Source organism: Pieris napi, chromosome 9 (assembly GCF_905475465.1).
Source record: "Pieris napi chromosome 9, ilPieNapi1.2, whole genome shotgun sequence".
Classification (NCBI taxonomy): domain Eukaryota; kingdom Metazoa; phylum Arthropoda; class Insecta; order Lepidoptera; family Pieridae; genus Pieris; species Pieris napi.
Genome location: NC_062242.1, coordinates 2021377 through 2044903, shown reverse-complemented (window position 1 = coordinate 2044903; position 23527 = coordinate 2021377). Strand labels below are relative to the sequence as shown.

The 23527-nt window shown below is 33.7% G+C and overlaps 2 protein-coding genes across 2 annotated transcripts; both read right to left on the bottom strand.

The window, feature by feature from the left end:
- Positions 1 to 1314: 1314 nt before the first annotated feature.
- Positions 1315 to 20671, bottom strand: LOC125052543 (ionotropic receptor 25a-like). Its single transcript, XM_047653457.1, has 13 exons — positions 20528 to 20671; positions 20307 to 20456; positions 19816 to 20118; positions 19324 to 19738; positions 19084 to 19198; positions 18775 to 19014; positions 18051 to 18439; positions 9443 to 9646; positions 8774 to 8959; positions 6880 to 7098; positions 5529 to 5642; positions 2310 to 2550; positions 1315 to 1827 (listed from the first exon to the last, which is right to left on the bottom strand). The coding sequence occupies exons 1-13, from the start codon at positions 20652 to 20654 to the stop codon at positions 1711 to 1713; spliced, it is 2820 nt and encodes a 939-aa protein (XP_047509413.1). The 5' UTR covers positions 20655 to 20671; the 3' UTR covers positions 1315 to 1710.
- A 372-nt stretch (positions 20672 to 21043) lies between these two features.
- On the bottom strand, positions 21044 to 23527 carry LOC125052545. Its single transcript, XM_047653460.1, has 3 exons — positions 23369 to 23527; positions 22207 to 22406; positions 21044 to 22088 (listed from the first exon to the last, which is right to left on the bottom strand). The coding sequence occupies exons 1-3, from the start codon at positions 23392 to 23394 to the stop codon at positions 21955 to 21957; spliced, it is 360 nt and encodes a 119-aa protein (XP_047509416.1). The 5' UTR covers positions 23395 to 23527; the 3' UTR covers positions 21044 to 21954.

The following is a 23527-nucleotide window of genomic DNA, read 5'->3' as shown; positions in this document are numbered from 1 at the left end:
TTAGTTCATAAAAAGATAGTTTGTCGTAGGTACATAATAAATATATTATTTTTGTAGATTTTTTAGCTCCTAGCTAAATTTATAAGCAAAGTTGTGTTTGATAAGAACGTAATTTTATTCAGGCTACGAAAGAATATTTTAATGTTGCGAAAAAATCGTTATTAATAAAAAGACAACATCATGAAATTATATTTTATAATATGTATAATATATGTAGGTACATATTATAAAATTGTTAATAATATGATCGAGTTAATTGACCGTTGATTTTATTGTTGATTTGTTTAATAATTGAGATTCCTTTTATTTCTTTTAAGAATCATAATTTAATTTGATTCGATTTGTTTTGTTATTATTTAATTGTTCCATAATTTAGAATCATTATTTAACGAATAAAAGTACGAATATTGTTACGACCAATCAGATCCGAGCAAATGCCTCGAGTGGGGTCAAGGCGCCATATTGACTTAGGAGTTTTAACAGTTCGTTCGCCGTTCAAGGAACGCAGGTCGCAGGGTAGTTCTGACTTCTGATTGAGTATTGAGATTGAACATTATGGCGATGAGACGTTGGACCGAGTTGGGTCTATGTGATTTGTGGTTGAATATGATTAAAAGTGAGATCGGTGCCTTGAACCCTCTGCTCGTTATAATTTAAGCTTTAAGTGTTATTTGTAATGTTAAAAGGAATCAAACTAAATTAAATACTATATACTATTGTCTTTTCTTTGTGCTCGCACTTTACCCACATGAAGCCCACTAAACCCACTAATGACGATGTCCATATTGATGGAGTGAGGGAAGAGAATATTTCTCTCTTCAGCTTGTGCACCAGTAGAGTTTATGAAGGAAAACGAGAGAAAATCAACTTCACTAAGACCCGTGTGTCACGACCGATTTTGTAGTGTCACTATTAACGTAAAATTGTAAACACCGTTAGATTGCAATCTATCTCGCGAGATTATAAACTGTCGAAAGATTGTGAACCTCAGCTTACTGCTTACAATTTAACGTATTATTATTCGGTAAATTGTACTACACTAACTTAGTTATCATTCAAACTTCTTTGGTCAATTACAGATTAATTTTACTTTCCAACAATTTCATATAACTACCGAATATTTATACGTTAAATTGTAAGCAGTTCGTTGAGGTTCACAATCTTTCGACAGTTTATAATCTCGCGAGATAGATTACAATCTAACAGTGTTTACAATTTTACGGTGACATCACCATCTCATCTGCCCATCTAACTGTAAACTGCTCTTGCCAATTTACCTGCTGGGAAGCGTTGATGGGTAAATGAAACCAATAATCATGGTGCAAGTATTTATTTCTCACTAATTTGTGTTAGAAATCGGTGCATAGTTGAAACACGACAGATATTCAATATAATTTACACATTTTCAAGAGCATCTTTAAAAAAGCAATTTTATTTTGGGATTTAATCCTAAGTAAAAAGTGCAATTAAATGTTATTCGATTCAAAATCCAGGTGCATTTAAGCCAAAGGCATGAACATAGCCTCTAAAGCAATAAATCACATTTATTAACAATTGTAACATTGAGAGAAAATATTAAATATCTATAGAATATAAGCTCCCTATCCCTATATGAAAATAAGTTCCCTACTTCCAACAAATAAGAACCAATCAAACATCGAACAATAAACAAGATGGGTTTGATTTCATATGTCTGACTTTTAATTTCCACTAAAACTTTCGTTTAAGGTCAGCTAAGTTTAGGTTCCTAGATCTGAACGAGACATTCTCATTTTTCTTTCCTTCATTTGTCGAAATTTCATTCTTAGACAGTTTCACTGGCTGCACCTGTAATAGAAAATTTATTATTTACGTTTACAGGGAAGATACAAGATAAACAAACCAACAGCTAGGTTAAAATGTCATAAACTATAGTCAATAGATTTGCGTAAAGTAATTTTGAGACCAGCGCCACCTGTTGGTACTGTTTGGAGTTAAATATATTACCAAATTTTACAAGTCGTCACAACATATGAATAGATGGCGCCACATACACTATAAAGTCACCTATAATTATGATCATTCGTAACCTTCAAAGAATGTCATTATCCGTACAATTAAATCACTTGACCATATATGGTAATTGCACAGAATCTGTATTTATATAATAAGAATATACATATATTCGTTTGAAAGTATAGTCGTCAGATTAAATTATAATAAAAACTAAAAGATTTCGGGATTTTTGAATGATAATAATTAGACCGCTAGATGGCGCCAGACGTTGAATAACCGCCGTGCCCGCTAATTTTGTATTGTTTTTAGCATACCTGCGTGACATCTCCAATGACAGCTCGCTTTCTCCATTTGTACCACCAGTATTCGACGCCTAGAGTTACGCAAGCAAGTCCGATTCCCATGAAAATAACTATAAACACGCCACCAATATTCTGTATGGAAATTCCGTCCGACTGATCGTCCTGTTTCTCACATTTCACGGCTTTGGGGTTATTATTCCACCATGTTTCTTTGAGCTTTTCTAGTTTTCGTTTATTCAGCAATTGGAGTATGCTGCAATGATTTATATAAATATCATGTATAATACTTTAAATAGGTATCTTGTATTCAGCCTATAAGGAGTCCAAACGTTTTTGTAATTACAACAAAAGCAAAAATTGTGTCATTACAACAATGCTATTCTTTGTAATAATGTTAATTTAAAAAGTACTAACTGTAGTACGTTGTAAAGGTTTTGTGAACTTATAAAATATACCGTATTTTATATATCATTTTATACATCAGCTTTATATTATCACAATCTTTTTAATGAATTTTTTTAAATCATTCCTGATTATGCCCTTAATTGTCAGTAAAGCGCGGGCGATTTATGTTTTCAAAATACATAATTGAAAAGTTTTGATAATTTAGCGCGCTTTAATCTTGTTTGAATTAACGTGAATGTATCGAATGTAATTAATTCGTAATTCGATATGTTTTCATATCGAACGACGTCCAGTTTTGTGGTAATTTGGAGGGAAAGGCTAAAAGCCGCTTGCAACTGTATAAAGCGCAAATTCGGCTCCACATGGAGTACTGTTCCCATTACCAGCTCCTTCCACCGTATTCAACGAAGAGCGGTTGGAATCGATGACCAATCCCAAAAAGGCCGGCAACGCACTCGCGAGTCCTTTGGCATTGAGTGTCCATGGGCAGTATCACTTAACATAAGATGAGCCAACTGCCCGTTTGCCCAGTTCTTTAAAAAATGTATACCTAAAAGTCTACCGGATAAAGTACTTGACCCCACTGTACGTCGAATAGTGTGTTTGTTATTTTAATATCAGTATTATTCTGTTATTCATAACGCCAAGGTCAGAATTAGCCGAGATTATCAATGTTTACTGGTATGCAATTTATTATTAAACAATTTCAATCGTAGCTCGTTAATTAATTTAAGGTTACTTGGAAAACTTTGGACAACGCAACCTTTTGTTGTAGTATAGGTTTTTGTAGTCGACGTTGTACTGTACGCTGGTAGCTGTAGGGAGCAAAATATTTTGTTAATAAAAACCTTGACGTTTGTTTACGTGTCTACTGTCTACGGTATATCATAGGGGCTAGTGAGACGCCATCTTGAATCGTTTTGGGGGGTTCTTAGATTTTTAATTGGAATTTTTAAAGATTCTAATGAATAATCTGAATGGTTTTTAAAACCATTATCGTTGATACTTCGCTTATATTGGTGAAAAAAAAATTAAAATCGGTTTTAGGTCCGCATTCTTGAACGTAATTCACATTTAAATCAATGAGTCAAACGAAACGAACGAATTATATACGGACCTGGGATTATCACAAACAAATATTGTATTAATATTTAAATTAATTTTTTGACACTTTTTGTACAATGTTACTTAGTGTTTCGGTTACAACAGAAACGGTTTAAAAAATAACATATGTATTCAAAAACTACCTCGTGTAGACATTGTATTTCACCAAAACGTAGCGCCCTTGAACTTGATAATAACCGGCAAATTTTGTTACTAAGTGAGTTTTATGCATTTAAAATGTACCAAACTTAAATCTACTACTATAACTATCTATCTATCTACTAACTAAACTTACTTACTATGATATTTTAAGTTGTTAAGCTACTTTAACATGATTTTTAATGGTTTTACGGTGAAGAATTCAAGAGCAGACAAGGAAGGTGATAAAGAAATAAAATAGCCTAAGCCTTTCTAAAATTCTCATTTACGGGGTTGAGACTTGATAAAATAGCCTGGCAGCGAGATAAATAATTATATATCTATCTATCTTTCCATTTATCTATCTAACCATATATCTATCAATTAAGCTGCCTATTTATCTATCTATCAATGTCTGTAGTGTTCCATTTATCAATGTTGGAAAGATTGGGGCTGCGTGTGCCAAATAACCACACTCGGCGTGGTAAGCGGTCGCAAGTCCGCAGTGCCTCGGGCGCGGACGAACTTACTCAGAGAAGCACCATCGCGTGTTTTGCGCACCCTAAACACTATTGCTTGTGAGACAGATATATTTAGTTGCACACTGGCTGAATTCACAAGAATTGCATTATTTATAATTAGTTATAAAATGGTTTAGGTTTTAAGTTTTTACTTGTTATGTTTCTATTATGTTTTACGTTAGTTTTCTATTGTAGTATTAAGTTAATGTAAAAATAGGAAATAAGGAAAATAAATAAATCTATTTACCTATATATCTTATAAACTATATATCTATCAATTCATCTATTGTTCCTTGTTGGTTTCACGATTGTTCACCGTATAGAAAAACCAATTAACACCTGCGGTTAGAACGTACTGACTCGAATAATAATTCGTACGTAACTTTAGTAATTCATGTAACATTAAATTGTTCAGACTATCGTTTCAGGAAGTACATGTTAAGCGTAAAGTAGGAAGTATTTATGTAATGCTAAATAGTTGAGTAATAAAGTTAATTAAAATTAAACCCGACTGATAAGGCGTTTTTTATAAAATATATTGAATATAAAGAACTAAATTGTAAAATAGTGAAGTTCCGTCGTCGGATTTCGTCCCTTTCTGTCAAATTGTGTTTACGCTTTGTCGAAAAGAGATAGATTTATCTCGTTGTAAGTATGTTTACTTACCTTTTTAGTAGATACTTGCCAACATATGGAACATTTTGCTATGCTATACCCCATAGAAACGCTTTTCAATAATAACCTAAGTATTAATTTTTTTTTTAATTTTCCTCTACATAACGCTTCTCAGAGTTCAAGGAATAAGTGAAATGAAATCAAATTGGTCCAGCTGTCTTCGAGTTTTGACCTTAGTAACATATTTTGTAATTTTTATTTATAGTTTATTTATTAGTAATCATAACAATCAAATATACAGTATTCACAATTTTCTTAACTTACATACATAATATTAATAAAAATAAAACAAATTTAAAAAGTTTGGTCCCTGTGGCAGTGTACCTTTACGCTGGCAGAATTTCTGATGATTTAATTAATTTACTGTTGAATATTAAAATTAACTTACGCATTATTAAATTGATCTTTCAGTGGTGAACCTTGTTGAACCGCAATGGCATAAGGTTTTCTGGAGAACTCGTCTCCTACCATTTGTAAGTCACAGCTCGTCAGGACTTGGTATCTGAAATGCAACGCAAATGTGTATAAAATAAGTGAAACCTAGCAAGTTGCTTACAGGAAGTAAAATACAATCTTCTATACGAGTTTCTCGTATAGTGCACAAGGGGTTATGGTATCTCTAACTGTTCCAGCAGCCAAATGAGACGTAGTAAACTTGAATTTATTCCTTAAGGTGCGTACAGACTTTATAACATAACATGTTATACAACATTGCTATACAACATGTTTCAGATAATGTGGATGTTAACGTAAAATTGTAAACACCGTTAGATTGTAATCTATCTCGCGAGATTATAAACTGTCGAAAGATTGTGAACCTCAGCGTACTGCTTACAATTTAACGTATTATTATTCGGTAGATTGCACTACACTAACTTAGTTATCATTCAAACTTCTTTGGTCAATTACAGATTAATTTTACTTCCCAACAATTTCATATAACTACCGAATAATAATACGTTAATTTGTAAGCAGTTCCTTGAGGTTCACAATCTTTCGACAGTTTACAATCTCGCGAGATAGATTACAATCTAACGGTTTTTACAATTTTACGGTGACATGGACACTGCATGTTATAAAACATGTTATTGATATGTATGCTAGGACGAACCCAGCATCTACGTTTTTTTGTTTTTCTTTTGTTATTTAAAATGGTTATATAACATTGTTATATTGCATTGTTATTCTAATGTGTACAGTATTGTTTTATGTTATAATGTTGAATAACAAGGTTACAAAATGTGGACGTGTTATAAAACACAAGTTATATTATATGTTACATAGTCTGTACGCACCCTTACAATTATTTCCTAATTTTTCTTTAATAATATAATTTACTGTTCACCAGGCTGATTCCGGTGTCAGATTACCATTGTGATTGTAACGGTATTATCTATTACAAATCTGCCTACCTTTCTATCTCTCTATCTATATGTCTGTCTATCTTTATCTCTATATGTCTGTCTATTTATCTCTCTGTCTGTCTATATATTTATCGAAGTATCGTCTTATAGTACAGATGTCTGACATAAGGGTGGAAATGTGAGCGTTTAGTGCATAATGATGTTGAATCTCCGCTACTTTACAATTTTAGGGCTGTCAATACAATAATTGTTTTTTTTGAAAATCCTGGATTCTCCGTGAAATCGGAAACTCCTAATCAGACTAACAGTACGTTAGACCACGAGATCAAGATTAATACTTTAAAAAAAAAAAATTTTTTTAATCTATTTGCTTACCTCACATCAGTAGCATCACCAAGCCACGCGAAACCTTCGCTTGAACTCTTGGAAGCTCTGACTCTAGCGACTGCCTCTTCTACTGTATTTGGTAACCCAGCTTCTTTCATTGCCTGCCACATTTTCGTATATTTGTCACTAACCGGGTAATCCCATACCGCCAGCTTCGCACGTTCCACATCACTTAGGCTGTCATTTAGGCTCATTTCCTTCCATATTCTGTTAAACCAGTGTTTTTTTTAGATAAGTCGTTGATGATGAAAACAGGTTCCTCACATCAATACCAAATATGCAAAAAAACTCACAACGACCACTAAGACTTTACTTGTTTAAGCTATCACGGAATATGCTTAACCTGCATCACCCCACATACACACTCTCACGAACCCTCACTTTCACACCATCACACACACAGCCGAATTAGGTATTACCTAGTTAAATGTATTCAATAATTTTTATTGATTTTTTCCTTTCGTAAATGTTTAACATTTTTGTATTACGAATTCCATCTTTGGCTATAAGTATCTTTAGTATAATTGTTTTTTGTTATATCTAATTTATGTTAGCTGTAGGATTATTATTATTATTTTTAGCGAGTGTTAAATGCGGACTATATTATATTTATTCACATTTGAATTTATTCTACGTATATTTAATAAATACATTTGCACCTGATGTTCGAAGGTTTGGTTGGATGTTGGAGTTACTCACCAGATCTAATTCTTGTGTAGTATCGCCCGTTTTAACTCATAAAAATCGTTTCATCATATACTCACATTACACATTAATTTATTAACATTTTATTGTATAAAGAAATCGCTAATAATAACTCGAAACGGCTCTCAAAAATTTTCACTTTTCAGAGCCTAATAACATAGTTTTTAAACGAATGTTTAAACGTTCAAAAACAGGCGTTGTTTATGTTTTTTTAAAACAAAACAGTGAAAATTCCATATACAATATGGCGGAAACGGTGTTATCAAGCTGGCTTCGTGACCGATAAGCCTCTGATAAGAGTTATATCAGTAACTATGCCATTATAATCTCAAGCGTATGAAATGTAAATAAATCATCTCATAAATTTCTGAACTGAAATAGAACAGGTAAATGTTACTTGCATTTAATGAACTAAATTGACCTCATTCGATTGATTTCGCCCTCGTAACCACAGAGGGCATGTTTGCACGACAACTGTTACAGATTTGAACTCATTGCACATTTTCGTATGCACTTAAAGCTAAAAATAGGCTATTTGGCAAGATTTTTAAAAACCATTTTTAAGTATTTATTAGTGACTAAAGGACTTATCCAGGCTTTAAAAAATAAAAAGTCCTACTTTCAAGAACCCGCCAAAATACTTTAGACAAGATGGCGTCATACCAGTCCCTGTGGCGCACCATGACAGTAACAAAAAAAATAAACGTCATGTTTTTTTCTTGTCAATTCTTTCTTAACTTACTTTTTGATTAAACTGACCAAATAAAATTCCAAGATAGTACGAGGCAAAGACATAATATAAATGTTTTTAGTTATCGATTTTTTGATAAACTAATGAAATTATACAGAATGAATAACACTGTTGGCCTAGTAGCTACTTCTCTCATCCTTGAGGTCGTAGGTTCTTTCTGTCTATGTGCGCATTAAACACTCGCTGAAGGAAAACATCGCGAAGAAACCGGCATATGTCAAATCCAATCTTACATGTCAGACAGATGGCTGTTCTACTTGTCTATGAAATAAAAATGATCAAAGAAACAGATGCAATCTGATGAGCCAAGACATATAAGGCTGTAGCGCTATTAGATTATTAATAGTACTCTCTCAATAACACTTAATTTTTCTACTGGCCTATTAAAAATGTTGTCCCCGAAGGAATGTAAATGTGGGTACTTACTCGTAAAATTTAATCTCAATGTTGGCCATTCTTTCAAAGTACGTCATGGAGCTGGAATCGTTAAGAGGCGCGTACTGGATCTTGTACTGTTTGGAGAGGTCATCTAAGGACTCTATTGGAGTGTCCAGACGGGAGACTGTCAGGAAAGCGGCCAAATTTGCGGTATACGATGCTATTATGATGAAGCTAAAACAGAAAAACTAAAGTTAATCGTTACATACGAGATTTTTTTTTTTTTTTTGCTTGAAATATTTATTTGACCTACGCTTACATTTATATACAAAAACGTATTAAGCATCAATCGACCTACAATGTGTTGCCAACAACAAAAAAGGTAAAGCACTGCAACGCAGTGCAGTGATGCCAACTGCACTGCGTTGCAGTTGGTAATTTATCCCCATATTTAGGGGAAATCAAGATCATTAATTAGAGGGTAATTTGTACAATATTTCTTTTTAACGTATGATTCTATACAATTTATATTAAGTCCACCAAACCAACAAACTAAACTAAAAATAGACTCCAAGTGTGTCATAGTGGGGCTTTTCCGATCATACGATCGAGGAAGATATTTTACGTTGTAAAACGCCCGAAGTCGTAGCAATTAAATTCTACCCGTGTGGACAGTAGACTAATCGGATAAATCTTAGTGATAACAAGAGAAATTACCCAAAAAGCCACCAAGTAGCGGCCAAAAGCCGTCCGGAGAGGTTCTTGGGTGCCTCCCCTCCACCCTGAGGTGTTAATGACGTCATACAGAACCAAAGACACTCCTTCAGCGTGAACTCCCGTCGTTCGTCATCATCCTTGTACTTCTCCCGATTGTTCTGGTAACTGTATGGACTCCACTTATCAAATACCCACATAAGGAAACTAAAAGAAGTTTAATTCATTAGATTAAATGTATATATCACTAATAATAAAACATTTACTGCGGTGACTGGTCGGACTTGAATTGGTGTATGCGCTGATGTTAGTTATTTCGACTGTGTATTTGCGTGTTGTTCCCACGAGAATGTAAGTGCGTGCTCCTATTTCACCATGCCTCCTACTCATAGAGGACAAATCTTTGTTTTATTATTATTACTTACTTAAGATGTCATGCGGAACATGGTGTAATGGTTGCAGCTCCTTACAAACATTGTGTAAAACAAAAAAAATTGGCGATTAAAAAGAGTGGCGTAATTTTTATTGCCAGTTCTTCTTTTCCGTCTTACCCCCTTGATTTGAGAACTGGCAATAGGTAAATATAAAATTAGAAGAATTTTATATATATTTCTTTTTTGATGTTCATAAGTGTACCTATATGAATAAATGATTTTGACTTTTTTTAAAGCTTCTTAATTGAAAGATAATAACAATTTAGCCTCATTTATTCCTTGAAACATTCAGATATTGGGCCAAACCGCTCGCATGAACAATGAAAGGGCCAGGGAAAAGAAAGAGAGGTCGCTCTTGCACGGTGGGCTGACGAACTTATAAACGTTGGTGGAATAGAATGGGATAAAAATGCCTAAGATAGAGAGAGATGGAGCCAGTTGAATGAGGACTATACTCTATAAGAGGTCCTTGAAATTGAAAGAGACAATAATAAGAACTTCACAATTAGAAACGACTTTGAACTGGTAACATTAATAGATGACCCGGTGAACTTTGTCTCACCTAAATTTGTGTCAACTAACTAACTAACTAACTGAATTCAACATTTTTAATTCAGACCAAAGAGATCGGAACTCATACCACAGCTATGAAACACAAATTTCTGAAAGCTATAAATATAATTGTTATTAGATTTCGAATATAATTCAAATCTAGACTATTGATTTGTTTTAAAATGTTTAAATGGTACACTATGTTATCGAAGAGTTAAAGTAAAAGCGAAAATTTCTCTTTACAATGCGGGTTAAAGTTATTTGTTATCCTCCTGTTTTTTTGTTCATTAACTTTTTAAAATTAGATATAATAAATCTTCTTCTGTGGATACCACATATAGGCCCGGTTTTAGAGATCTGGAGTCCCTAATCAATTTCCAAATAAAATGCAAAAAACAATTTCAGTCGAGTTTTTAATCAATACTTTATTGTGAAACCAAGTAGATTCTTTTAGTGTTTAACTAACATGTAAAAATATATCAAAAGAAAAATTATTTACTAGTTTTTATGTAGGAATTTAAAACATTTATTTTTCCGAAGTCTATTGTAGGGCTCTTTTGCCTTTACACTTTTAGGCCCGATTGCCCTCCCCTAAATCCATGTAATGCATGTTACAATTTGTTATTCTGGTTAAATTGTAACTTAATATATTATGTCCGATATGCCTATAGTTATTAATGAAGTTCCTGCAAAGATAGCAAAGATAAGAACTAATAAACAAGAGAAGTAATGAATATTTCATATAAATTTTACTTCTATGGCTCAGTGCAATTAGACATTTAAATTAATCGATTTTAATGTTTACGTAAATACGACAAATATAAAAAAAACTTACGCAATTATTGCGAGCTGGGGACCCAACAGAGGTGTGTTTTACTTAAAAGGGTCCCCAAATCTAACAATTGAAACGAAGAAGGGCGTTGTCATGGGACGCTATAGGCAGCTGATTCTTGAATAACGGAAAATCAATTATTGAAGTTATACTTCTTTTGGCGCGTTAGGGAAAAATGATGAGTAAATTTTTACGACGCGCACACCGTTACAAAAAACCGACACCCTGAAGTTAGCCACATAGTCAACATTTTTGTTTTTTCTATTGTTAGTACAAACTACAAACGTAGAATAAGGCGAAAGATTAAAATCTTTTTACATAATAAACATAGCGAGATATTTTAACTTAATTTTTGTTATTGGTTTTGTGGTATAAGTATCGAAAGAGTTTTATGTAAATTCCTCTCGTCACTCGATAGAATTTAATTAAATTAAAAGAATAAGCTTTTTAAATTCTTATCACGGAGTAAATAACACGCGCGAATTGTTATCAATAAATTACTCTAGGTCTATTAGCCCAGTTAGTATTTGTAATTTTGTATAATCATTGTGGTCGTTTCGGAATTATACAGGTCACAGAACATGAACTACATATATATAATGTAAAATACTAGTATATGAAATATTCATATTAACAATTTGTTCTATGTAAAGTCTTATTTCGATGCAAGCAGAAACGAGCCACGATACTTGTGAAACACCGGAACATCTTGGCCGATTTTATGATATTTTCTTGTGTATATTCGGTCTGAGAATTCGGTGAAAAGGGTGGCTCATCCTAACCCCATATTTTCAATAACGATATCAGTACTGTTATAATTATCATACGGCAAATCATCAGAAAAGAAAATCTGTATCCTATGGGATTATTTAACATTTCTTCGCTGTTGTTCAAGTTGGGCAATACAGGTATTATATGTCCTTAGTAAGACTTGACAATGTACATGCGAAGTACATCCTGAAGTTTACGGTTTGTATGTCATGGCTTAAGACGTCATGCATGTTGACATAAGTAGCCGCTGAAGGTGATTCGCTTGATTATAAAACATATATGTAGTTCCTATATAATTATATATAGGTATATATACATATATACTTATAAAAGTTACGCTTTCTACACAACTACCGTACTAAGAATACAAAAGCGGTGTATCAATAATTCGTAACTATTAAAACATAGATAACTTTAATGCTATTTCAAATGATGTACTTGTGTCTATAAAATAATGTTTATAATAAATACATTTATCTATGCCCAACAATAAATAAAAACTATTTTAAACATACTTATTGGATAGTTTTAATCATTAATGTAATTATTTTCGTTAGCAACACTGGGTATAAAGATAGCAAGCTTTAAAACTGTCAACAAAAATGTTCCCGGTTCAAAATAGCGAATATACGACATTGAACTACTCTTGAATTTGGCACGTATTTTAATCCATTTCTGAGGCAAAGTGAGTCACGGAGCTTGTTATACATACACACATAAATACAGTACGCACACAGAAGTATTAATTGTGTGAATCTGTGCATGTATTAATTTATAAAATGTGTTTTATGTCTTGATACAGAACCAAACATTGTCTATTTTGCATATACCTACTACAGTATTTCGAAAACTTTTACAAACAGTTTTACAGATGGAACTAAGGAAGGAGCAATAAAATAGGCTGCGACTTTAAAATGGGATCGTATTTAATTACGTACCAGACTTCGAACATCAAACGCATCGTATTAATTAAATAGTACACAAGACACTATGTTAAGGCCGATTTACATTATCTTAGTGTTTAGGAGAGTGCTTTAGGATAGTACTTTAGTTGAAACATGTAAACGCTACTTGCTTTAGTAAACGCTACGCTAAAGAACATGCCTTTCAAGTTGTACTAAAGCACTCTCCTAAACACTAAGATAATGTAAATCGGCCTTTACGCTTAATAGAGACTGTAAGTAGTGTTATTGGACTCTTTCTTGTGTTAGTAAAAGTAAATTCATCGTCCTATCCTGATCAATCGTGAATTGTGTAATTCTTGTATTTCCTTTTCTTTTGTATTGCATCGCCATTCATGATTCCGTGAGATTTTTTAGTTTGTTATCAATATTTTTTTTTTGTATTTAGATTAAGGCTCTATACATTTTTTTATATAACATTCGGATATGCACTTCTTGCACTTTACTAAATATATTTCTTTTTTTAGTTTTTCTCTTACTAGGGATGCCTGGAAGAGAACGCTTGTTAGCGATAAGGGGGCCCGTTTCAGCCCTTATAATTTTTATGTATGTATTGTGTAATTTGTGTTTATTTTAATGCAACGAAGTGTGAATAAATACATAAATTAGGTTAGTTTAAAATTACTTATTAGTCTTAAGTTAGGCTCGTCATGTTAAATTGTGTCTTAGTGCAGACACAATTTATAAAACCACATTACATGTAACATCACTTTATAGGTATAAAATGTGTAATTAGTCCCCTCTTCACTAAACTCAGGCCCGCGTATTCGAGTGATAGATCTAGTTTCGAGAATTGTCAAACCATTGTTTATGAAGTTTGATTTATTTGACAGTGCTCAAGGTGTGATTGACTGTTGTTAATTTAAAAACTTATTTAACGGAGTTATGTAACTAACATTAGTCAAGTATATATTAGTTAATAATTAGAAGCGTAAACAAAATGTAAACAAACATCGCACACTTGAAGCCAATATGAGATCAGTTTTTACCATACTCATAAATTGTATTTTAACATTCTCGTTTCCGAGAAAATGCTGCCACAGCATTTTATTACTATAGTTCAAGAATATTGTAAATACTGTATATTTGTGTGTTGGGAAAAATTATATATACGTATCTAGTATCGTTAATATATGTGCAATAAAGTGTTTAATTAACGTACCTGTTAGAGACCGGAAATATACGATATTTTTATCTGTGTTCGTCGGTTAATGACAATTGACTACTCTACCATGAAGCCGCATTTAGTTTATGGCTCATTTGTTGCTTAATTTGGGTTTCAGCTACGGTTAAGGTTTTCACGGTTATTGAGTCCACACTTCAAAAGTATATTGGAACGAGGTGAAACGAGAATTTCAGCAAACGAAACAAAAACTTTCTGCTTTTTTCGTAGCGTATCAATAAAAACCAGAAAAATAAGGATTATTGCATTTACTGTTCAACTTTTGCCCTTTACATGTCTACAAAAAAGTTTATGAAACCTATGTTTAGTTCCGTGTTATGTAACAAATGAAACGATATTTAGTTAGAATATACCGAATTTTCTAGTTAGAAACATTAAAGATCTACAGCCAACACCAGTACCAAAGAAAGGCGAGCTAGGCACAATATTACTTACCTAAAATGTCTTGAGAAATACATTTCTGTTTTATGAATAATTATGTTCTGATAAGCAGCTCCAGCATGAACAGGAATTTACTTCACCGTTAAATATTACTTTATTACATAGATTATGCCGTCAGTAGTAAGACTACAATGGTAGTAGTAATCTAAGCCCCGTTTTCTAGAACGTCAAACTTAAATCTAGTTTAAAGAACTGTCAAGCCAAGTTTTGTGTGAAGTTTGACATACCTGACAGCGCTGCGCTCCTAATAAAGACCTATGATTCGTGACCTAAGAACGTTTTCTTAAGAATGTAAATTTCCAAGCATTTTTAAATAATACCGTATATCAAATACATTTTGCGAATGCTCAAATTCTGACTTGTACGGGACATTTATGCCAACGAATGGAAATCGGCAAGGCGAGCAAATCTAGCCCCACCAAGCCGGCAATTAATTAAAAATATAGATGAATGATTTAATGACGCATGTCCCAAATTAAAATCTGAGCTAGCTATAGCTGTCATTCTTATTTAAATTCCTCTAGATAGTGGGTCACGCCTATCGAAGCGTGATTTTGTCTCAAGCAGGTCACGTGACAAAGCGTGAGCTAATGTCATTTCCAATTCGTTAAGCTTTAGTGAGTCACGCATGTCGTAAAGTGATTTTGTCTCAAGCCTCTGGTCACGTCATTCTTATCCTTTGGCGATAGTGGGTTACGCTTGGCGTAAAGTGACTTCGTCTCATGGCCCAGGGGGCTGAGATAAGATGAATTAACGTATAATGTATGTAGAAAGTCAAAAAGTATATTCGTTTGAAAATGACAGTTCGTGTCGATAGTACCGCTATTTCGGTAGCCTAGACCCAAAAGGCTTGAGATGGGATACACTGGTCACGTGACTAAGCGTGAGCTAATGTAATTTTTAGCGTTAGTGAGTCACGCCAATCGTAAAGTGATTTTGTCCCGAGCCCAATCTATCATACTATTAGTTGCGGGCGATCTAGTTTATTATAATGTAGAGTTTATCGATATCGATAGTCCCTTACCGATAAGATTAAATAAATAATCAATCATTGGTGCTAATTCTAACTACTCTAGCCTCGATTACAAACTTGTTTGAAGGATCGTATAGGGAAAACATTTTTATTAAGTATTAAACAACCTATGAACGGACAGTTACAGATAGGTCTCTGAACGTGAAAGAGATTATAAAACTTTCCATTTTCCGAAATTGTTACTAACTGCGCTAAAACTATTGATAATAGATTATTATAGCAAGTTATTTTGTGTGTTTATGTTGTTTAAATAATGTCATCATCCGTATTATATACAACATTAGCACATGCTATATCTACCTTTCTTTAATAAGAAGCAATAGATAGAGAGTGATGATTACTATGTTGCTTCAAGAGCGGTTAAAAAGATTTAAAAATTCACGCGGGTGATTTGTTATGTGTAACGTAACGAGTATGTAAGTAATATTTAACTTTAACATTAATTATAGTGCCGTGTTTGACCTCATTTCTATGAAAATAAGAAATACAGCTAGCCTACATAAAACATCGATCCGTTTATTTATCTGATGGAGACTGCCCTATTTCCATGTCATTTCCCATGATTACACGCGCCACAGGTAAATAATAAACCTGTCGGTAACGATGTCATAGACTATGAATTCGATGATACATAATCTATGGTCGTTTTATTGATTTATAAACGCTACACAAATATTCATAAGTTTCGTCACTTGTAACTATAATTTTATACGAAAACTATCAGCAAGGCCGTCCATGTCCCATCTCTGACATGAGACCTGGGACAAAATCGTGCTTTTTACTTACTTAATTTGTTTGACTAAATAAATAAGACTTGAATAATGACTAAAGTAAAATATTAAATGCTCCGAGTCTTACAAATGAATGTTAACGCTTACGAAATCACATTAACATGTAAATAATAAACGGTTTTGTGAATATTTGTAAAAACAAACCGTATCCTACTATATTACTTAAATAAAATATTCATAATAACATTTCTGCTTATATTTGTATGCATCTGAAAAGTACATACGCTTTAAAAATAATAATCTACTTTTCGTTCAGAAATTGATATTTAAAAATTATTTTTCATTTGATGTTAAATTTTTGGTTACAAACGCGTAATAACGTTACTAAAGTGAAAAAAGTCATTTTTTTTACGCTATATACAAAATAAAGGTGTCGCTCTTAATATACAATAAACAAATTATATTATATTGCAAAGGAACACAGACGTGGAAGCAAACATGAAAGGAATTTGATATTCTTTTTGTAAACCACGATAATTCACTTTAATGACGGCATCGAAGGTTGTCGTGGCATCTTTTAAATTGTAATCGGTATTTCCGGGGCTTTGATACCAATAAAATATAGATATTTTAATCGCCATGGGATCAAAATGAGTCAGTGATTATTGTGCAAGAAATTCTTAATATTCTTTTTTTTTACATTTTTGTCAGGGTGTTTATTGTTATTATTTTATTAAAAGCAGTATTTCGACAATAATTGCAATTACTTAGTTTTTTTTAATTAACCCACTGTGGGTTAACCACGACCACGAAAGCCGTCGAAAAACATAAGTCTACATTGCTGTGCATTGTCAAATCCACCTTAATACGAGCTACGGGATACCAATTCATGAAGATTTTAAGTAATTACTTAATATTGTTAAAAGTAGTAACTCTTAAAGAACAAATACTATATTTAGTAGATTAGAAAATGCGTTAGTGTAATACACAAAAATGTGTACAAAATTGTCTTACATTCCCGGGCCATAAGCAATAGAATTGTATGCATCGCGGGCTCACGTAGTACCAACAAACGGGTTCTCAATGCAATTTAGATTGACCTATTCACTATTTTAGCTATTTGTCTGATCGCAAAGGTCAAAGGACTATTTAGAGCAGAATTTAAAGGATGTAGCTTATATTGATGCATTACGATTTGTTATTTTAAAACGATGGATTAATATGGAAAGTGAACCACAGAGCTACACAGACCACAGATCATTTGCAAGTCAAGCTTCTAATTGTAAACCTTTTTTTCGAGTTTTTAAGGTCGAGTAAAAGGATTTGAGCTCCATTTTCTTTCTTTTGTAAATATGTATATGCTTGGTCTGTATGATTTGGCACCCATTTAGATCCCAATTCTATTGTAATGTAGTCGATATTTATATTTCTGATATATTTTTTTTTGGTCTATTAACTTCGAGAAATATTTCACAGCTAAACCAATGGGTACCTACTGAAAATTTTGCGTCATAACCAACTTTCGCTCTCATAATAAAAGAATTCCATGTGTGTGTAATGGATACACACCTATCCAATTAAAAAGCAAAGCGGATAACACATTCATTATCACTCTAACTCTCACGGTCGAGCTATTCTATAAATAAGTGCATTTAATAAATTAATGCCATACCTTGTAAAGAAATAAGCGGCGAGAATAGAAAACCACACATCATTCTCTAGAACGGTTAAGAATTTGAACAATGATGTCGGCGTTCGCGGCAACTTCATCAAAATAGTGATTCCAACCAAATCGTAATATGGCACCGTAAAATCCACCACGTTTTCCCTCTCCGCCATCACTGATAAAGAAGACAGTCCTATGTCTGCCCTCTTTTCCATTAATTCCTTGACAATTCCATTCCAATTCCCATTTTCGTCCATATTACCGAAGCTTCCGTCTGGTACTAGTGTTATTTCGTAGTCGAATTTAACGATCTTTCTTATTTCCTCTATCAAATCTATACAATAACCCTTAAAGCCTTTTGGTGCATCCTCATCCAGTATTATAAATGGGTCTTGCTAAAATTATAACATTGCTAATGATAATCAAATGTTAAACCAACATCAAGATCTCAATCTTAATTAATCAGTAACAATGTACTTGCAAAAGTAATTGCCCATGGAACAGTTAACAATAATTACAAATCCAGAATTTTATACAAAGATTCGTTGATTAAATTCTTGCTTTAGAGAATTTTGGACATTCCATAAGATAAGTTAAATGTCAACGAACGATAGCGCCTATGCTAATAAAGACGTTATTTACACAGTTGTTTAAAAACAAACGAATATTGCTATATGCTAGGTACCTACGTAAATTTGAAGTATAATTCAATTGTAATAATACTCCATACCACAAGAGTCACAATCCTGTACACCAATTGAGCGGAATAGTCGGTCATATTTTCTGGATCGGTTAATGTTAAGGGATTTGAAAGACCGGCCTTCCAGGATCCTAACGGTTTGCTGCCTATCGAGGCACCATCTTTTATCGTCACGGCTGATAAATCTGTTGTAAACTCCATGTAACTTCTGCCGTTCATTGAACCATCTTCGGGAATAAAAAACGGCGCGTACGTTGGTGTTTCTTTAACCTGTAAAGTAGTATTTATAAACGAAACGTTTGTTTTCAATCCTTAATTGAATTGTGAAGGTACACGTACTTCTTGAAATGCAGTTTTTAAATCTAGCGTCCTTGTGGGGGTGTTTTTACCGTCATAGTCATCACAGCTCATGTATTTCATATCGTTTGGCCACTTGCCAGAGTCAAGTAGTGATCTGGAAATTAATAAAACGCATATTCTCACGGAAAATCCCGAGCTATAATTAGACGTCCTACATTGCACGTTTGTTTTATAATTAGAAATTTAGAACGCACATTCGTATAATAAAAAACTCATTACTTGATTGTTAAAAATGTTCGTAGGGACAGATCAAAATAGAACGCAGATGTAATCTCTGGCTCTCCATTCATGCTGTAAGTAGTTTTAACTTTTCCTAATCGATCCCTACTCTTTGCATCTGGAGTGGGCTTCATGTAAACAATAGTAGCATCCTTGCAACCACAACTTATATCGCCCTTGTCTAAACTGAGTGCAAACCAAGCGGTTTTTCTACCAAAGTACTGATTCTCATTAGCAGCATCCAGCACGTTTTTAATAGTTCTTAAGCTGCCGATAACGAAAAAGTTAACAATGTCAAGTTCTCGGAGACTTCGAAGTTGCGTTTTAATCTCATCTTTACTAAAACTTTTAACGGGTGTTATCACGTGTCGAGTTGGAATATTTTGTAAAAGAGACTTGTATTTGTGATCCATCACTGCAAAGAATGCGTCACGATTAAAACAGGTCAACGACCAACAGCTGTTTAATGGTAATATATTATCTGTTACCAACCAAAAAATTCGTCGAAAATAATTGCGGCGTTCGTTATGCCTTGCTTCGTAACAATAGCACGTATTGATTCAGGAAGGAGATCCGCCGGTGGCATTACTTGCAACAGGTACTGTGTTTGGTTAGAGTTTAGACCTCGCCACTGTCGCAGGTCACCTTCTTGGCCAAAAGACCCAGAAATAGTGGGCAAACCTAGCGCTGAAGTAAATGATTTAATAGTCTCTGACCCGACTCCAGTCGTTGTGAAATCAAGTACGACGTGTGGTGGTTTCTTTCCTGACACCATGTCCGTATATTTTCTACAAACTGAAACAGCAGATATAATTAAATTAACCTGAAAATAGTTACGCTTATTTGACCTTGCTAAGGCGATAAACGTGTTTCCTGTAAAATGGTTATTTTAAATATCAATGTCTGCCGCGACAGCAAAGCGTAGCAAACGTGCGAGTATAATAAACTCGGAAATAAATTAGCACGTCGCTTCGAATGCTTACCATTTTCTAAAAACGCCTTAGCATCAGTCCGGTTACCGACGACAATAATAGGATCGACGGCAAGTCCCAAACTAGGATTTCTCCTAACATACTCCTTAGCTACTTCAAAAGATTTCTCGGCCAAAGCATTATTTTCTTCGTTAATTAATACTGAAATTTAAGCAGTTAGATCACGTACACGCAACCATGTAAAACGATTTGAATTAAGTACCGTTACTTACAAACGTTGATATTCTGAGTTGTTTGTGAAAACGAATAATGAAATATGGTTTGAATAAATGTTAAAAACAGTAGCATGTTTGGATTTCGAGTTTCCCATGTGATTTTCAGAAGAGCACTGATAGACATAGGGGGACTGTGTATTGTGCTAGTAACCACGGCTACGTCCGGCCTTGATTCACCCTTAGTAATTGATGGGTTCTACGCTTATCACTTTAATAGCATACAAGTCAACGTTATTATGAAATTGTTGCTATGTTAATATTTACCAATTACATTAATCATCGATGTGCCATCTATAATAATTATTAAGTCATTGATCGTGTCTTTTGAACATTATTAAATATTGTGACCATTTATAATAATAATTGGTAAAAAATAATTTTGATTTTAATAAATAATAATTTAAACGCAATGATATTATTAAAAATTTACTTGGGATAAAAAAATAACTTTACACGTAGAGTTGATGAACCTCTAAGTTTTTATTAAGTCTTAAAAATAATTAAAACAAATAGTTTAGATTGAACTATTTATTGCCAGAAACATTTAAAGTTAGTCAATAATTCCTTACAATCTGTATCGGAATAGATAAAGATCTTATATTCGAAGTTTTCTATCACATATTTATCAAAGCAAAATAAATAAAAAAATATGGTAAGACCCATAAGAAGTACAAAAAATAGCACACAGTATTAGTATGTCAATAACTATCACCTTATACGTCAACTTTGAACTTCATAACTTACTATTATTACGTCATAAATGTGAAAATGGTATAGAAAACTGATTAAGACAAGTGAAAGCAGGCACCGCCATCTTCACGTCGAAGAATATCTCGAAATAAATACATAAGAAAATAAAACGTATTTTTAATTGTTAAATGAGAAAATACTAATTCAGCAACTACAATTTCACAACACAATTGGTAGTCAAGGAATGTTTTACTGTTAAGTATTAATGCCTATTAATTAATGTGCGACATTTTACTGCTAACTTAAATTTACAAACGAATTATCTAAATTTAAATCTTAGTTTATCTAAACCTTGTATTTCGGAAGCTGTTTAACGCGTCGTTCACAGAACGGATCGAATGATCTCACCGAGGTGAATCCTTTGGCAGTACTGGCAGACTGTTATGACCGATTTAACTTAAACCCATGCCGAGTCACGCAGAACAGCATACAACACCGAATTCAATTCAAAGTTCAGTTCACTGCGATGCACAACCCAAACATAAATTTACACTTTACAGGTACATTTCACAGGTAAGTTTAATCGTAATTAAACCTTAGTAGTGTCCATAGAGCACAACTCTTGTAAAAGGGAGTACAAAATAGGTATCTATGGTTTTGTAGAAGTACAAGGTAAGAAGAGTTGGGCCCTAATGAACAAGATGCATTGCAGTAAACCAAGCAGGACAAAAGGTTTAGGCCTCCGCTTCAGCGGGAGGTGCTTCTTCTGCAACCTTCTGTTTCTTTTCCGGCGTCGTCTTTTCTGTGACGTCACCGTTGTCGGCAGCAGTAGATTTCCTCTTTACACCGGCGTCTTTCTTTTCTGTCTCTGTAAATGTTTGATAAATTTCAATATTTCACCAACTAACTCGTGGATATTTCACTTTTCATTAGATATAAAATTCCAAATGAAAATAGGTAATACATAGTTTGAAATGAGAAAATACCTTCAGCATCACCATTTTCAACGGCATCGTTGCTGTCGTCACCATTCTCGGCGGGGGTTTCCTCGGGGGCATCTCCACTGCCGTTCTCCTCCTTGCCGTTACTCTCTGGTTTTTCCTCTACGACAACCTTTTTGGCGGGAGATTTTTTAACTGGGGATTCTTTTACCTCCGTTGAGGTAACCTCCTCGGGGCCGACTTCTCTGTAAAAATAATAATTTATTAGCTTGAATTTAAGCGTGTGGTGGGTTACATCTCGATTTGATTTTCCATTAGCAAAAATTATTTGCTTATGTTTTGTCTAACAATTTTGTATTTATCTTCGCGCTAAACAATGTTATTGACTGTATTAACAATTCTACGGCATATCACCTTAAAACGGATGTATTATTCAGTCAGTCGCGTAGTTGACTAGTTGCAACTAGAAATATGCAGTTAACGCATCGACCGACTTAATACTACAGAACAGGAAGCAAGGTTGTAAGCACTTGTAACAAAAACAGCTAGGCAGTTGTTGCGCAAGGCTAAATGTGGGAAAGTTGCAAGGAAAATGAACGTAAGTGTAATAATTGTTGAATGAATAAGTTGCTCGTTGTACTAGATTTGCTTAAGACGAATGAAAAGCGTTAAAAATAACTTATGACAACATATTGCCCTCGCGATAACGTAACTCCAATGTTGCAAAATGCTAGTACATATTCATAAATTTGAAACGGGCGCGTTCGGCGCTTCGGTGACGCTACCGCGCCGGAACGCTGCGCAGCCCGCGCCATCTTGAAACCGACGCACCGGCCGCGGCGTGCTTTCAATTTTCCCGTGCAATTAAACCTTCTAGAACCTTGCCTTGAATGCTAAAATGTGCTGAACACATTTATGTACTAATACAATTCAACGCACTGCACTATAATTACCTAACATACTTATATTTATAACTTACAACTTTCCCGCGTGTTGAAAGTTAGTCATAAACTAAGATTTAAAAATATAAATACACAAAAGCACGTATCTCTTTTATACTGTTATTAATATGTTATATTTAGACAAGCAAATCGATTCAGCCCTACAACTATAAGAAAATTATTAAGGTAGCCATTTTGGTCACGTTTACAAGCCGCCAAAACTGTATTTTAAATATTAAACAGAACACAAAAAATTAAAAACTTACTTTTTGTCTACAGCTGCGTCTGCCATATTTATTTTAATAAATTTAAAATAAATTAGTAATTGATGAAATGCTTTAGCACGTGCTCCGCACTTTGCACAATAACGATCACCGCACGCAACAAACACCGACGATCAAATGAAGGAGGAAGGAAGAAAATTT